General features: G+C 35.8%; 1 protein-coding gene across 1 annotated transcript; it reads right to left on the reverse strand.

Annotated features, from left to right (window-relative positions):
- Positions 1–466, reverse strand: LOC116114720 (18.2 kDa class I heat shock protein-like). Its single transcript, XM_031400849.1, has one exon. It carries the CDS (start codon positions 464–466, stop codon positions 2–4), a length of 465 nt encoding a protein of 154 aa, XP_031256709.1. The 3' UTR covers position 1.
- Between the last annotated feature and the right edge of the window lie 18,749 nt (positions 467–19,215).

Genomic DNA, 19,215 nt, shown 5'->3' on the forward strand with positions numbered 1-19,215 from the left:
TTTAACTAGAGATTTCAATGGCCTTGACGTCAGGTTTCTTAACCTCAACCTTGGGAACAGTAACAGTAAGGACTCCGTTCTCCATAGAAGCCTTAATTTGATCCATCTTCACATTCTCCAGTAGCTGAAACCTCCTGGAGAACTTCCCACTACTACGTTCTACACGATGCCACGTCTCGTTCTTGTCTTCCTTCTGTATATTCCTTTCTCCGCTAATTTGAAGCACCTTGTCATCTTCGATCTCCACCTTCACTTCTTCTTTCTTGAGCCCAGGAAGATCGGCCTTGAACACGTGAGCCTCCGGAGTTTCTCTCCAGTCTATGCGGGTATTGACAAAAGCAGAGGTTTCCTGAGGGAAACGAGTGGAGAGTGAAGAAAAGTCCTTAAATGGATCCCAAACATCCAGAGAGAAGGGATCGAAGATACTGCTGTGTTGGTTGCCGAAGAAGCTCGGAATCAGTGCCATATGGTTTCTGACAATGCGAAAGTATGATATTTGAATAATTTGATAGCTGAGTTTGATGCTTCAACTTTGAAGAATGGTCTCTGATGGTCTAAAACGACAGTGTGTTGGGGATTTTATAAGAAGAATGGAAAATTCTGGTACTTTCGCGCGCAATCTCTTCTGTTTAGTTAATGAAGCCTCTCGGGCTTCTTTCTCGCTAGAAAGTTCTGGACTTTCTTCTGAAATGGGGTATCAAATTAAGCTTTCGTTAATGACCCAAACCTTGAATGGTAACAATAAGGTATGTTTGATTTGTTATTTTGGATATGATTTTAAAAATAGTATTAGATAGTTAAGTAGCATGATTATTACGAGGTAAAATTTAAAAATGAACAAAAAACCCTCCTAGGTTTGCTAATTTAACTAAACACCCAAATATATAAAATTTTTGTAAAATGACAAAAACACCCCACCCACACACAATGTCAGATTCTGGCCACCACCGTCGGAATCTGGCATTACGACGTAGACCGGTCAGACTTGGCCAGTTGTGTGTTGATCTGGCCTTTTCTGGTCAGATCTCCCACGGATCTGGCCAATTGCAAAAGCCCAGATCTGGCTGTTAGCGACGGCCAAAGATATAACTGTCGTTGACCGTTAACGACGACCATTACTTGATCGACGAATTACCGGCTAGTTCTAGTCGTTTGTATGCTGTTGTGATAGATTCCGACTACCATCGACGGTTGTTACCGGAATCTAGAAACTATGGGTGGGTGGGGGTGTTTTTGTTAATTTTTAAACTTTTTTCTAGGGGTGTTTAATTAAATTAATAAACTTAAGGGGCCTAAAAGTAATTGAATAAAATGTAATAGTATTTTCTAAATAATGAAACAAATAGTTATTTTGAGAACAGGGTATGAAATAATAAACCAAACGGATCCATATTATTTTTATAAAGAAATTTTATAAAGATTTTCATACAAAATGTAAGCACCAATCTCTCAGTCTGTGATTAGAACTCTGTATTAATTGCAAGTTAGAATCAATTTCTAGTCTCAGATAGTCAGATGCCTCATTGAATATTTGTTCTGGATAACCTGACAGATCTAATTGAGTTGTATATATTGGTTATTTAAGCATGGAATGTGGTTGTACGGGAGAGAAAAAAAGATAGAAAAACCAGAGAGAGGAAGAACTTGTATTAGTTCTGATATATTGTAGAAAAAAAATACAGCAGACTTTTATAAGCATACAGACAACTGTTGTACCTAATCACAAACATATTTTAGTCCCAATATCTTCCTAACCATACATTCTTATCAACCCTGATTACATCACATTAAATTGATACAAAGTTGGCAACCAAATGCAAGTTGAATTCACCAAAATATATCACTTCAGCATGCCTACAGACCGGCTACGTGAACTACTCCAGACCAGCTTCCAAACTTCAAATTCTTCTTTTTTGCCGCCAGATCATAGCTCCAGCATAATCCAAAAAATTGTTTCAAGCAAAATATCACTTCTTTGAACACTCCTCCTTGATATTTTTGCTTGAGACACCAAGTTTAAGCTTCAAGTCATCAAACTTGGACTTACATAAAGACTTAGTAAATATGTCAGCCAATTGAACTTCCCCCTGCAGTGTGTCAATCTGATTTCCCTGGACTGCTCAGCCTCCTTCACTGCATGAAACTTGATTTTTATGTGCTTGGTTCGACCATGCATGACTGGATTCTTTGCCATAGCAACAGCCGATTGATTATCACAAAAAGTTTCAGTAGGCTCACACTGTTTTACCTCTATATCAGCCAGCAAAAATCTCAACCATCTGGCTTGATTTACTGCAGCAGTAGTTGATATGTATTCAGCCTCTGTAGTGGATTGAGCCACTATTTCTTGTTTCTTGGAAGGCTAACAAAAGGCACCATAATTCAGTAGGAAAACATACCTTGATGTGCTTCACATGTCATCACAGGAGCCTCCCTAATCACTATTCTGCATAGCCTACCAATCTGAAATTTTTAGATTCCTTGAACCAGATTCCATGATCTGCAGTTCCTCTAATGAATCTGAGCACTCTCTTGACTGCTTTAAGATGCTCCTCACTTGGTTTACTCATAAATCTTGATAGGAGACTAGTGGCAAACATGAGATCAGGTCTTGTTGCTGTTAAATATAACAAGCTCCCAATCATTCTCCTATAATCTGTCTCATCCACCGGGGCTGCTCCATCATCTATGCACAACCTTTGATTTTGCACCAAAGGTGTGGCAATCGACTTGCATTCATCTATTCCAAACTTTTTAATCATTTCATTAGCATATCTCCTTTGACAAATGAAAATGTCATCTTGAGATTGATGGATTTCCATTCCAAGGAAATAAGTCATTTCTCCTAAATCAGTCATCTCAAACTCTTTGTGCATTGCTTTCTTGAACTCTTTAACCTGAATAGCATTGTTTCCTGTTACCAACAAATCATCTACATACAAGGAAACCATAATCACATCTTCATTGGCTTTCTTCACATACAAAGTATGCTCATTTGGGCTCCTCGCATAACCTAGGCTGACTAGGTAGTCATTGATTCTGTTGTACTAAGCTCTTGGAGCTTGTTTGAGGCCACCTTCCTCAGTAAGTACACGTGGTCCTCTTTCCCCTTGACTTCATGTCCCTCAGGTTGTTCAACAAAAATCTTCTCATCCAGCCAACCATTTAAGAAAGTTGAGTTGACATACACTTTCCACTTGAATTGAGTTGCCAAAGCAAGGACTAATCTTATTGTATCATGTCTAGCAACTAGGGCAAATGTGTCTTGAAAGTCCACACCATGTTGTTGTGCAAACCCATTCACCACTAACCTAGCTTTGTGCTTCAAAACTGAACCATCAGGGTGCAAATTTTTTCTTGAAGAGCCACTTTACTTGGATCACTTTTCTCCCAACAGGCCTATCCATAAGCTCCCATGTTCCATTCTTTTCTATCATGGACAACTCCTCTTGTATAGCAAGCCTCCATTCCTTTGACTTAGTTGCTTCATGATAAGATGCTGGTTCAAGCATTGCAACATTGAATCTCCCATAAATCTCAGTAAGAGGTCTGGTTCCTCTAACTGAAACTTCTTCTTCTGTTTCAGAATCTGCCCTATCAACTTGGTTAGCAACTTGCTCTCTTTGCTGTGGCCGTGGATCAACCTGAATTTTCTTCTCTTCCCAGTTCCACATTGACCTCTCATCAACCTTTACATCCCTTGAAACCATAACCTTTCTTGACTCTGGAATGAAAACCCTGTATGCCTTGGATTGGAGGCTATAACCTACCAGAATTCCAGCCCTTACTTTGTCATCAAGCTTTGATCTTTTGATGGTTGGTATGAGCACATAACATATACTCCCAAAGACTCTTAGATGTTCCACTTGAGGCTTAACTCCATACCATTCTTCAAATGGAGTTTGATCCTTTAAAGCCTTGGTTGGAAGCCTATTAAGCAAATACACACTAGTATTGACAGATTCTGCCCATAACTCCTTCGGAAGCTCTTTTTCAATTAGCAAACACCTAGACATCTCCGTCATTGTCCTATTTTTCCTCTCATTCACTCCATTTTGTTGAGGAGTGTAGGGACAGCGACAGTGATGCCATATTCCAGCCTCCTTGCATGTTGATTCAAACTCGCTTGAGGTGTATTCATTCCTATTATCACTTTTCACAGCCTAGATCTTTACTCCAGCTTGGTTTTCAACTTCAGCTTTGAACCTCCTCAACACAGCAACAACTTCTCCTTTTTGCTTTAGGAAGTACACCCAAGTCATTCTTGAATGATCATCAACAAACAAAGTGAAAAATCTGGATCCATTTAGGATGGGGTCTGCATTGGTCCACATACATTAGTGTGCATCAATTGGAGCTTTTTAGTAGCTCTCCAGGCCTGATTTGTTGGAAAGGCTGGTCTGCTAAGCTTCCATTTTGGCATACCCTACACAAGCCCTCTTTCTCTTCCATTTCAGGTAAGGTGTGTACCATACCTTTAAGTTTCATTTGCCTAAGGCCAGTATAATGGTAATGACCATATCTTTTATGCCATAGGTCTGTGTCATCTGAATTCACTATCATAACATGGAATTCTGATTTTTTGAGTTCAACAGGGAAGCTCTTCCCTACCATTTTAACATGCATCATCACATTTCCCTCATTATCTAATATTGTGTATGTTTTGTTTTCAAAATGTAGGATGTAATTTCTTTCAAACATTTGTCCTACACTAAGTAGATTTTGGTTGATTTCAAGAACAAACAACACATTGTAAATAATTTTTGTACCTGTCATGGTCCGTACAGCCACATCTCCCCTGTCTTTAACCTTCACAAGTTCACCATTTCCCACCTTTACACTTGACTGGTATGCTTGATCCAGCTTCACAAAATTCTCCAGATCAGGCGTCATGTGGTTTGTACATCCACTATCAATCAGCCAAGTTCCAGCATTGAACTGAACAACATAGCAGGATGCCATAAATAGCTACTTAGATTCTAAATTCTGCTGCAGATCTTCAGCCGTTTGTGCTTGCTGTGGTTTGTTTTTGCAGACCTTTTCAATGTGGCCTACCTGCTTGCATGCCTTGCATTGAACATTTGGTCTGAACCAGCACTTGTACTCAGCATGGTTCTTTTTTTTGCAATGGGAACATGATGCAAAACTCCTGAAACCTGCTGGTTTGTTCCACTAATTGCTTACTTTCCCCTTTCCTCTCTTATCTCCTATAAACTTCTTATTTTCTCCCTAAGTTGGCTTGCTCTTTTGTTGGACAATCAATGTAGCTTCACCACTGTCCTCCTGCCTTAATTTTCTTCTTTGCTCTTGAGCTTGAAGAGCATGGACAAGTTCGGTTAAGGTGATTTGAGACAAGTCTTTGGAATCCTCCAAAGAAGAGATTTTTTATTCAAACCTCTCAGGTAGGCTTACTAACACCTTTTCAACAATTCTTTTATCAGTTATCTCTTCCCCTAGCAACCTTATCTTGTTAAACACATTCATTAATCTATCTACATACTCTTTAACCACTTCAACCTCTTGCATTTTCAATGTCTCAAACTCTCTCCTTAGGTTCAAGACTTGCATGTTTCTGGTTTAGCTACTTCCTTCAAATTCTTCTTTAAGTTTGTCCCAAGCTTCCTTTGCTGTCTCACAAGCCATTATCCTTGTGAAGACTTGATCAGTGACTGTAGCATATAAATGAGACAAGGCTTTTGGAGCTTTTGCAGTCTCTTCTTCATGGAGTCTTATTTGATTCAAGGTTGAATTTGGTCCCAATTGTGGCGACTGCTTCTCTTCTTCTACATACTGCCATAAACTCTGACCTCTCAAGTAAGCCTTCATCTTAACAGCCCACATATGGTACTGTTCCCTATTGAAGGTTGGATGCAAGAGTGAGGCTGAACTTGCTACCATGAAGCCTGGTTTTCGGTGAGGTAAGGACTGACAGAGAGTGTGCCAAGCTAAAGGTTTTGCAGGCCCTTTAAGATCAAAGTAGAGCTCTGATACTAGTTGTTGGTTATTTGAGCATGTAATGTGGTTATACGGGAGAGAAAAAAAGAGAGAAAAACCAGAGAGAGGAAGAACTTGTATTAGTTCTAATATATTGCAGAAAAAAATATAGTAGATTTTTATAAGCATATAGAAAACTGTTGTACCTAATCACAAACATATTTTAGTCCTAATAACTTCCTTACCATACATTCTTATCAACCCTAATTACATCACATTAAATTGATACAAAGTTGGCAACCAAATGCAAGCTGAATTCACCAAAATATATCACTTCAGCATGCCTACAGACCAGCTACATGAACTGCTCCAAACCAGCTTCCAAACTTCAAATTCTTCTCTTTTGCAGCCAGATCACAACTCCAGCATAATCCAAAAAATTGTTTCAAGCAAAATATCACTTCTTTCAATAGTATATTATTGATAAAGGAGTAATTTATAAATATAGAACTCATCAGCACTCACCATTTTAATCAGTAATTAAATAGTGCATGTCAAATTGCATACAAGAACAGAGCTTTCCATTTTTGGCATTGATGCATAACTAGAATGAAAATGTGATGAAGTTTATCTGTTTTGGTTGTATTTGGCCTAGGTTTGTGAGACTTTCATCACCTCACATGCCCCGATGCTTTTTTTTGAGGTAACTCCATGCCTTATCCTACATTCTGATTTCGGTTATCTAAAAGCCTAGGATGGTTTTTGGCTGGACCCCCTTCAAACTGTCATTTGAGATGTGGCTCATATTCTTTGATGTGAAAATAGAGCTTTCAATTTTGTAGCAGTCTCAGAAACTAGTGTATTCAATTGAATTGATAGTCGATATTACAAAAAATTAATTAAGCAAACCTTTCAATTTTTTGAAAACTACATATGCTTATCCTCTTATTCTTGCTCTTGCACGTTTATGATTTCACTAAAGAGTCCAACACCTGTGGTGAAAAATCGAAATAGTATTAATTAAGATCTTCAAGATTCAGTTGAGCTCAAATTGATACAAACAGTCAATATCATTAAAATATTAGACAACAATCGATCATAGATTATATGGGTATTTCAATATGTTACTAGTACAACTCTACTTAGATCTAAGTGATAGCATTTGATCTGCTAATTCATTCATTGAATTGTAGCAAGAACTACCTTCCCTTAGAGAGAGGTTTACTTTCTCTTTCAAATGCATAGCCCTCTTCCTCATCTCCTCTCCTTCTGTGTTCACCATGAGTGTTCTTACAGCTTTCTCTATATTCCCGCTCTCCAACTCCTTCTCCAATTCAAGGCCTACTTTCCACACATCACACACATACCTCACGTTCAAGTTCTGATCACAAAAAAATGGCCTACATAGCATTGGAACTCCTTCAAAAATGCTTTTGAGAGTAGAATTCCAACCACAAGGGCTCCAAAACCCTCCCACAACACCATATGTTAGCAAGTGATCAGATATACGTAGCGGCAAAATGCTTTAATCCCAAAATCTTGGTATAGATTATAATGTTTACATGTTCATAAAAAAATCTGTATTAAAACAATATAATAGCGAATCCATACATGATCAGATTTACTTATGTACGTTTGGAAGCTCATTCAAACGTCTCTAATTTGATTTCGCTTATCGATTCAAAGTAGAACCGCACGAACGATGATCCACACGAAGATAATCAGGAGAACCGACTATTGTTTTGCTAGAACAAATAGAAGGCTTCAAGAATCAAGTAAATCAAAGAATAAAAATTCTTTGATTTACACTTTGAAAAACGTGAGAGGGAGAGTGAAGGTGGCTAGGGTTTTGTTTTATTCAATGAATGAAAAATTGTTGTGTTATGTTTTAATTAAGTTTCGCTTATATAGTGTCACTTAATTAAAGCCCTAATCCCAATAGGAATTGCCATGGATTCTCAAGTTAATTTATCCTTGCAACCAAACACACCCTTTATGATATTTTAATTTTAATTAAAATCAATTAATGTGTGTATATATATATATAATTTAATAATAATAATCCATTTAAATACATATGCACATATATTTAAATATAATCTCATATATATATATATATTAGCATTTAATTTAATAATAATAATCCATTTAAATACATACGCACATATATTCAAATATAATCTCATTGATTTTAATTTTAATATTAAAATTAAATACAAGCAACAATCTCAGTAAATTTAATTGCACTGTGAGATCACCAAAATACCATTTCGTCCTAAAAGACGAAAATACCCATTTCACAGACTGATTCTTAAATTATCTTCTAAGTGTGTGACTCGTAGGCTCCTTATCATATCGACAGTAAGTAGTATTACAATTAAAACCAATTAATTGTCTCACTGCACACATACCAAGATTGGCTCCTAGCAAGACATTATGACTACTCGATAGATTCGGATTCAGCGAAATAGCTACTTATCAACAATATGGTTATCGTGCAATCAAATCCTTTTCTCGTCTGTTATCTGATCGAGGATGAGGTACAGAAATAGTGTCAACCTCAGTTATCCTAGATATGTTTGTATTTAGTTACTAGACCAATGATCAGAATAATAAATTGGATTGAGCAACAACTCAATCCCACTATGGCCACAGATTTAGTGTCATTGCCATTTATTGAATTGCGCAATGAGATAACATCTTTTGTACCTGGGAGTGATAAATCCTTTGTTGATCCACCATAATCTTGATACACTCCTTGATGTAGCCAATCACTACTGTATTGATAGCTCTGAATAGAACTACGTTGGGCTAGTGTCATACTACACCAATCGGTACACAAGGCGCTCCGGTGATCTCAAGTCTAAGGATCACATGCACCACCATTCATTAGAGGATTTATTCCATAGACACTGGGGTTACCGTCTATATGAAATCCTCTAGTGGGTTTGTCCAGTAAACTTGCCTAGAGCAAGCACCCATACGTTACACCAGGTTGTCGGCAAACAACCTTGACAAGTGAGATCAGTTACTGTCTTTCGACAGGGTCGTTCAACACTATGATAGCCTTACTGTATTATCTGTGTCCTTGGTCAGAATAATACCGGGGCTACAAGCATTTCTAGAATGGCCACCATATGTGATCATAGGGTTCTTACTATCAAGATTTGAAACACTTGATACAATCGTCACGGTTCTACAATCCTAAGACATATATCAATACATACAGATATGATTTACATGATATATAATAAAATGCCTTTTATTGATTAATAAACATTATTATAGAGTCAATTTTACAATAATTGATTGGCTCTAGGGCACATACTCTAACAATCTCCCACTTGCATTATAGCCAATCATTATTGTATTTAATACGGAATGACCGTAAGTGTTTTTCATGCTTCTGCTACGACAAAGGCTTCGTTAGTGGATCGGCGAGATTGTCATCAGTATCCACTTCATTAATCTGCACAACTTTCCTCTCAACCATTTCTCTAATGAGATGAAATCGTCTGAGTATGTATCTAGACTTCTGGTGAGACCGTGGTTCCTTTGCTTGAGCTATTGCTTCATTGTTGCCGCAATAGACATCTACTGGTTCACAATTGACATATGTTTATATATGTAGAAAATAGTAATAAGATATGGGAAGTTTTGATCATAACTAGCTACAGTTTAATAGAGTTGAAAGGAATATGCTTTTTGCATCCGCATTTCATCACAGAAAGTAGCATGCAGAGGCCTGCAATGAGAGATCAATTTCTCTTATTTAACCACATAAGGCATAAATTAATGTGTGCTTCAATGTTTTATAACATTGAATGGTCCAATTTGGAGCTCGGTTTGCTTGTCTAATGGATAATTGGCAATAGACATAAAAAATTGCACGGCATGAAAGCAAACAAAAATTATAACCATCAAAGTCTGCATTGCTGACAACTGCATAAAAGACATCCTCGGGTTACAACTTGCAACTATAATTTATTAAGCTACATAAGCCAGAAGAAGGTACACATCATGTATCCATCTCTTTTAGAAACCTTTTATTCTCATTGGAAGGTTCCTTTGTAATACCTATTCCCAAAATTTGAAACTTTTCACATATGTTTTCTCTGCAAGTTCATATTTAATAAAAAAGATATTGGTAGATATTTTCTCCATAAAAATCTTTGAATATTATAGTTTTTATTCTGCAATAAGTAGACAAAATGTCTGGCCCAAATTCATTGAAATCTTTGAAGTGACAAAAGCAAATAAATTGCCATCAATTATTTTTGTATGGCTCTTTACCTAGAAAGTCTATATGTCAATTTAAGCTAGGGCCAAAAGAAAATTAGCTATTATTTGGCCTCCAAATATATTATACTTCCAAGTTGATGATAAGGAACATTGATAATAGTTAATAAGCAACATTGTTTAATGCCAAAATCAAAATCTAATGATCAATACATTAATATTTGTTTCTCATGTTAAAAATATTAAAACGTTCGCATCCTATAATTTTCGTGAATATATGTATACACTATAGTTGGTAATTGGATTTCTAGTGGATGAATTTTACCTACAATATGAGGAGTTTGAATCTCTCTAGAAACAATTCATAGCCAAGGATATTTACCCAAGTCCCGATTGAAAATTAGTCTTATATCTTCAAGTGTGAGGACATGGAGGCTTTAAAAAAAAAAGGTTTGATGGGTGAATTCGTGGTTTAGAAATGGAGATTAGTCATGTCACCACCTCTTCAGATTTAAGAAAAATTCAATCTTTTGGGGAAAAGTGAATTGATTAGCATTGAAGACTTAAAGTCTTTGTCGGATTGAGCATAGTTGCATGGAAATTAGGTTGGGAACTATGGGAGTGTTTGGTTTGGTGGAATAAACCCATTCCCTTGTTTGGTTGGACAAAAGATGGATCATATTTTTATTTTTAGATGATAAACCCAAGAGATAACTAGAGAAGATTAATATCTATAACCTTCTTTGGAGAGTATCTCCCCACAAGTCAGAGAAGACTGATTCAAATAGAGATGATATCTTAGACTGAGAGAGAGAGGAAAAGAAGATTGATATTTACATTTTACAAGTTGAACATACAACATTAAATACTGTGCATAAAAGACTTAAAAGAGCGAGGTTTAGAAACAACATGCTTTAGAATTTGATCATATATATAAGGGTGTCCAAGCCTATGGCATAACAAGATATCTTTATTAGAAATATTGGTACACTTATTTTGTGAACTACAACAAGAAGAACCTTTTGGAGATTAAAAAAATGATACACCAAAATGAGAAGCCTTCTTACAGTAAGATGGAACAAACAATATTATTTGAAGAAGAAACTGTTAGAAAACGTGAAAATTCAACATCCAAAATGATTACAAGATCACACATAGATAGTAGAACAATGAATTAACAGATTTAAGGTTTTTGGAATACATGTCTGAGCCATGATGTGTGCGAGATTTGTTGAATCCTTGTTTGGTCTTCCTTGTAATATATTGAAGCATATATAACTCCTTGAAAGACCTATGTGGCAAGTTAAACGTAGGCCAAATGGTTCACAACTGACATATTTTTATATATATAGAAACTAGTAATAAAATATGGGAAGTTTTGATCAGAACTAGCTATAGTTCAATAGAGTCAAAAGGAATATGCATTTTGCATCCGCATTTCATTACAGAAAGCAGCATGCGGAGGCTACAATGAGAGATCGATTTCTCTTATTTAACCACAGAAGGCATAAATTAATGTGTGCTTCAATGTTTTATAACATTTAAAGACAGAATGGTCCAATTTGGAGCTGGGTTTGCTTGTCTAGCTATAAAAAAAAATTGCACGGCATGAAAGCAAACAAAAATTATAACCATCAAAGTCTGCCTTGCTGACAACTGCATAAAAGACATCCTCGGGTTACAACTTACAACTATAATTATTAAGCTACATAAGCTAGAAGAAGGTACACATCCTATGTCCATCTCTTTTAGAAAACTTTTATTCTCATTGGAAGTTTCCTTTGTAATACCTATTCCCAAACTTTGAAACTTTTCACATATGTTTTCTCTATAAGTTCATATTTAATAAAAAAGATATTGGTATATATTTTCTCCATAAAAAACTTTGAATATTATAGTTTTTATTCTGCAACAAGTAGACAAAATGTCTAGCCCAAATTCATTGAACTCTTTGAAGTGACAAAAGCAAATAAATTGCCATAAATTATTTTTGTATGGCTCTTTACCTAGCATGTCTATATGTTAGTTTAAGCTAGGGCCAAAAGAAAATTCGCTATTATTTGGCCTCCAAATATATTCTACTTCTAAGTTGATAATAAGCAACATTGTTTAACGCCAAAATCAAAATCCAATGACCAATACATTAATATTTGTTTCTCATGTTAAAAATCTTAAAATGTTCGCATCCTATAATTTTCGTGAATATATGTATACACTATAGCTGGTAACTAGACTTTTAGTGGACGAATTTTACCTATAATGTAAGGAGTTTGAACCTCCCTAGAAGCAATTCATAGCTAGGGATATTTACCTAAGTCCCAATTGAAAATTAGTCTTATACCTTTGAGTGTGGGACATAGAGGCTTTAAAAATAAAAAAAAGTTTGATGGGTGAATTCGTGGTTCAGAAATGGAGATTAGTCACGTCACCACCTCTTCAAAATTAAGAAAAAATCAATCTTTTATAGAAAGGTGAATTGATTAGCATTGAAGACTTAAAGTCTTTGTCGGATTGAGCATAGTTGCATGGAAATTAGGTTGGGAACTATGGAGGTGTTTGGTTTGGTGGAATAAACCCATTCCCTTGTTTAGTTGGACAAAAGCTGGATCACATTTTTATTTTCAGACGATAAACCCAAGAGATCACTAGAGAAGATTACTATCTATAACCTTCTTTGGAGAGCATCTCCCCACAGATCAGAGAAGACTGATTCAAATAGAGAGGGGAAAAGAAGATTGATATTTACATTTTACAAGTTGAACATGCAACATGAAATATTGTGCACAAAAGACGTAAAAGAGTGCGGTTTAGAAACAACATGCTTTAGAATTTGATCATATATATAAGGGTGTCCAAGCCTATGGCATAACAAGATATCTTTATTAGAAATATTGGTACACTTATTGGTGAACTATAACACGAAGAACCTTTTGGAGACTAAAAAAATGGTACACCAAAACGAGAAGCCTTCTTACAATAAGATGGAACAACAATATTAGTACTTGAAGAAGAAACTGTTAGAAAACGCGAAAATTCAACATCCAATGTTGATCTTGATAATGGAATTCACCTTTCTAAAGTTCTTCACGTACCATAATTTAAACACAACCTGTTTTCTGTTTCTAAATTCACTACTTCTAACAATTGCTTTATTGTTTTCTATCTTGATTTTTGTCTCATTTAGGATCTTTGTAATGGAAAGTTGAAGGGGATTGGTAGACATAGCCATGGCCTATATTTTTTTGATCCAAACACGAAAATTTCATCCCTATTATCAAATATAGACCTGTCAAATAAAAATGTTTGTAATGCATCTGCTGTTTTACCTTCAAACAATAATGTACCTTTTGATGCTCAGTTGAAAAAAACTTTGATTTCTCCTGCTTTGTTTATGACTGCAAATTTATCTGTTAGTCCTGAGTTGTGGCATCAACGTTTAGGACATGCTTCTTATTCAGTTTTGCAAATTATGCACCATAAGCTTAATATGTCTAATCCTCCACCTTGTGCTATTTGCCTTTTAGCTAAACAGACCAAGACTCCTTTTCTTCAATATAACACCCACATCAAGGTACATAATTTTACTTATGCCTTAATACCCTTAGTTGGATTTCTTTGAAGTTACCTTAGACAAATGTAAAGAAAATTCTTTAAAACTTCATTAGGGGTAAAATAGTCATTTCACTCTTAATTAGATGAAAGAGTGGGGAGTGAAAAGAAATAGAATAACATGGAGAAGCTAATAAAAATGAGAGTATTTTAGTAATTGACTAAAGGACATAGATGAAATTTCATAGAAAGTGTAAGGGCAAAATGGGAATACATGCTTATATTATTTAATATAAGGCTTTATTTGAAGAAACCCTAACATACTTCAGCCCTTGTTAACGCCACCTATACACCATTTTCTCTCAATTTCCTTCACTAAATTTCAAAGGAAAATCATGGGATTTGGTTTGGATTTTTGGAGATTTTCAATCCTAAAGCATCCTAAGGTAAGATTCTAGCAAAAGGAGTGTGATTAAAATTAAAATTTTTAGATTTTTATGGTTTTGATATGATCTAGGTCCAAGAGGAAGAGATTTAGAGCAAAAGGGAAGTGATCTCGCATATTCAAGGTAATTAAACCTAGTTTGAACCTTAATTTGAGCAAGACTTGTGTTGAATTAATTGTTGCATGTTCGTATGTGATGATATGAGAGATTTATTGGCTGTTTTTGATGTTTAATGATGTGTAATTTCCAGCCATGAGAAGTAGTGTATGGTTATGTGATGATTTAGTGAAGTTATGGAAGAATTAGTGTTGAAATTTTTGAAGTGTAGAGAATTGTTGAAAATGGACAGGTTTGATGCTATAATTAGTGAGTTTTGGGCTCACAATTTGGTTGAATTAGAGAGTTGTGGAAGTGTAGCCAACATGGTAGTTGCGTGCATATGAAGTGTTTGATGAAAATCCAAAGAGAAATTGCATGCATGAGTTGGCTAAACCCTAATGAAGAAAGGGTTAGAGAAAGGCAAGAATTGAAGTTCGATGATAATCAATGGAATTAGTTGTGTGATGGGTTTTTAACATATTGCATGTTTTCACAGGGGAGAATGATTAGGAAAGGTTAAGGAGTAAGTGGAGGTAAATAGGTATGGAAAAGCCTTAAAGTAGGCATGTTACCATGGTTGCCTTGTCAAATCCGTGGCTTTCTGAGTGATTTTTGGGCATCCTACCTATTGAATTGGGTCGAGAACTAAACATAAAAGTTGTAGCCCTTTCTCTAAGCTTTAAAATGAGACCAAGACCATAACAATCCAATGTATATAACTCAAGATATGCCTTCTTGAATATGATATGTGTAGAATGACTATCTCAAAAGTGCTTCCACTTTATTAGTTTATTTGTGGTCCAATAATCTATGATTGATTCCAAGTATGAAAATGATGCTTAAAGGGTTGTGAAGCATGTTTGAATGAGTGGTCTTTGTGATTATTTAATGATTGTATGAACATATATATTTGATGTAATGAATGACCATGGAGGCTATGTATAATATGTTATATATTACCTAAGTATGAGCTTGTGTATGTATAAACAAGCCTAAGGATGATATGTTTCTATGAATTTGTTATGCATCCATGAAATTGTCATGATGAAATGATATATTCATAAATGGAAAGTGTATGTTTTTAAAGAATGCAACTGTAGAATTTCCGTAGCTTGGAAATTCATGTTGAAATGTGCATAGTATCTCTTTCTATTCTCTTCTACAGCATGCTATGATATAAGGTTTTTGCGATGGGGAACCCGTGAGTGACAGAGATGCCCATATACACACCGCCACGAGCGAGCGGCATCAACAAAGGGATACAGTATTTGTACAGTCCATGAGTAGTGTATGTGGATGAGGACTGTACCCAGTAGAGTATACCTACATGTACGTTGCCACGAGCGAGCGGCCATAGTAGAGAGATACAGTATTTGTACAATCCATGAGTAGTGCATGTAGATGAGGACTGTATCCACTCATATGGTCAGGGTTCCAAATCCATGCATCAACCTAGTTTGATCTGCAAACTAGAAAGAAGAAAGAAAAGAAAGAGAAACAGAGAAGAAAAGAAAGAGATACAACATAAGAGAAACAGCAACAGAAATGAAAAGAAAGTTCTTTTCTCAGGAAAGTTTATTATTCTACATATGTATTATGCTAGTTACATGATTCAGTATTTTTATGTGCTCGACGATGTACAGTTTTATTCATTGTCTTTGCACGTTGGTAAGTATCAAATCAAAGTATCAAAAAAGAATGCAGAATATCATAAAAGAAAGCAGAATAGTAGAAAGGAATGAAGAATATTAGCAAAGAATAAAGTGAGAAAAGAAAAATCAGAACATGAGTAACGGAGGAAGAACAGTCGTGCAGTTTGGTTTACTTACTGAGCAATTAGTGCTAACTCCGTTATTTTACTGTTTTGCAGGTACTAGATGATTTACGACCAGGTGGGACATCAAGAAGCGGAGGAGTTTGGTGCATTGTTCAAGATTACCTTGTGCTTACTAAAGTATATCAGTATTTTGTGTATATATTTATATGAATTAAAAATTAGAATTTTTGGATTTTACATTATGTATATATGTTTATAAAAGTTATTTAGTGGATTTTATCTTATATTTCTCAAAGAATTACTAGCTATACAGTGTATTACATCATAGCAATTCCCAATCCAGTGCTGTTTTTGATATATTGCATATGGATGTTTGACTCATGGTAAGGCTAGGTATTTCCTCATTGTTGTAGGTGATCACTTTAGAGTTACTTGGCTTTTCTTAATGCAATTCAAATTTGATTCTTTTGCCACCATCCAACATTTCCTTCAAATGGTACAAACTCAATACCATTTAACCCCTAAATGTGTTAGGACTAATAATGGCCTTGAATTTTTTAACAAGGATTATCATGCTTTATTCACTAGCAAATGCATTGTACACCAAAGTTCTTGTGCCTATTCCCTTCAACAAAATGGAGTTGTTAAGAGGAAACATAGGCATATCCTACAAGTAGCTAGGGCCTTAAAATTGCAGTCAAATGTTCCAACTCATCTATGGGGATACTGTGTCCAAACAATAGTGTACCTTATCAATCGTTTTCCTACATCTGTCCTTCACGGTTTATCACTATTTGCAATTTTTTTTTTTTTTTTTTGGGAAAACCTCTTATTTTGGATCATTTAAAAGTATTTGGCTGTTTGGCTTATGCTACTGTCCTTACTTCTAAGGATAAACTGTCCCCAAGGTCTGTTCCTTGTGTTTTCTTAGGACGTTCTCTAACCCAAAAGGGTTATTTGCTTTACAATCTGTCTTCACATACTGTTACTGTCTCTCGGGATGTTCTTTTCTATGAATCTGTATTCCCCTTTACCTGGTCTCAAACATCACAACTTCTTTTTCTAGTTGACACTTCTTTCCTTGACTTGGAGTCAGTTTCATCTCTTGTAATTCCTTCCCATACCGATGCTGTCCAGATCATAGAACCTTCTCCTTCTTTAGTTGCTTAGCCTGCTATACCTTCCCCCACTTCTCCTGTTTTTGATATAAACTCTTTACCTCAGCCTGTTAGGAGATCCTTTAGAGTTTCCAAACCTCCTATGTGGACCTTAGACTTTATTTGCCCTTCTCTATCCAATCCTTCAGCCAACCATATTTCCCACTTTCCTTATCCAATTTCCAACTTTGTTACTTATACACATATTTCAGCTACTTACAAAGCCTATTTGTCCCAACAATCATTAGTAGAACCTACTAGTTTTTCTCAGGCTTCTAGGGATCCAAATTGGGTGGCTACTATGGAGCAAGAAATTAAGGCCTTAGACCTCAATAATACTTGATCTGTAGTCCCTCTCCGTCCTGGAAAAGTTACTATCGGTTGCAAGTGGGTATACAAACTCAAATACAAGGCTAATGGTTCTTTGGAAAGGCATAAGGCTCGGTTGGTTGCTAAGGGATATACTCAGCACACTGTTTGTAGGCTTAAAAAATCCCTCTATGGATTGAAGCAAACTTCTAGAGCCTAGAACTTTAAGCTTACACAAGCTCTTCTTGCTGGAGGGTTCAATCAATCTAAGGCAGATTATTCCTTGTTCATTAAAAGGGCAGATTCCTGTATTGTCATACTCTTAGTATATGTTGATGATATAGTACTTACTGAAAACAATGTTGATATGATTAATCAAACCAAGAAAATGTTGCATTCTAATTTTCGATTGAAGGATTTGGGGATGTTGAGATATTTTTTGGGTTTTGAGGTTGCTAGATCTATCAACGGAATCAATTTATGCCAAAAGAAATATGCATTAGAGCTCATTTCAGAATTTGGTTTATCTGGTTCTAAGCCTTCTTCAATCCCTATGAAATCAAATTTGAAGCTCACCTCTACTGCATATGATGCCTTATTTCCCACTACAAATGATCCTCTTCTTTCTGACCCATGTGTTTATCAGAGATTGGTGGGAAAACTGTTGTATTTGTGTATTACTCTATCAACTTACTCAGTCAGTTTATGCATCATCCTAAAAAGTCTCATATGGGAGCTACAGTTAAGATAGTTAAATATATTAAGTCAGCTCTAGGTTTGGGGTTGTTTTTTCCTACTGAAAACAATTTGAATCTATCGACCTTTTGTGATTCTGATTGGGGCTCTTGCCTCATGACAAGGAAATCGATTACAGGTTATTGTATATTTCTTGGTAAGTCTTTGATCTCTTGGAAATCTAAGAGACAAGCAACTATGTCTAAATCCTTTTCTGAAGCTGAGTATCGGGTGATGGCTTCTACTGTATGTGAGGTTATGTGGTTGGTGCAATTACTTATAGAACTTGGGTTTCCAAAGTTGATTCCTGTCCTACTTCATTGTGACAATCAGGCTGTGAATCACATTGTCTCAAATCCCATGTTCCATGAGAGGACAAAACATATTGACATAGACTGCCACATTGTCTGGGAACAGCTCAAACTTGGCTTGATTCAGACTGCTTATGTGCCTTCTTCGGAGCAGCCTGCTGATCTGCTAACCAAAGCTCTTGGTAGCACTCTTCACTCCAAATTGTTGCACAAGTTAGGGGTTCTCTGTCACCCTCCAACGTGAGAGGGGGTGTTAATTGTATGAGTTGTACAGTTAATTGTGGCTAGTTTGTACAGATAAGTAGTTTGATTAGTAGGGTAGTTAGCTGATTTGTTGACTTTATTGTAACTCGAGTTATTTGTTAACTCAAGCAAGTTGTATGGTTAATGATTGTAGTTTATAAGCAGTCAAGCGTAATAAGAAAAGTAGAACAGTATTTTCCTCAATTTCTTTCTTCTTCATTGCTCTCAATTTCTCCAAAAATTAGCTGACCATAACTTACAGGGTCAACTTGATTACTGTCTCTCTCTCTCTCTTAACGCCTTAACCTTGAGTTGCAAGAGTATCCTAAGACAAGAAAACTGATCTATTAGGAGTCTTAAGACTACTAAACAGAAAGAATAAACTCTTCTTTACATAAAGCATATCCATTTTCTAA

The sequence above is a fragment of the Pistacia vera genome, unplaced genomic scaffold (genome assembly GCF_008641045.1).
Source record: "Pistacia vera cultivar Batoury unplaced genomic scaffold, PisVer_v2 Contig720, whole genome shotgun sequence".
Lineage (NCBI taxonomy): Eukaryota > Viridiplantae > Streptophyta > Magnoliopsida > Sapindales > Anacardiaceae > Pistacia > Pistacia vera.

Bases quoted from the DNA above. Each gene is read 5' to 3' on its own strand.
- LOC116114720 (XM_031400849.1), bottom strand. From the start codon at position 466: ATGGCACTGATTCCGAGCTTCTTCGGCAACCAACACAGCAGTATCTTC.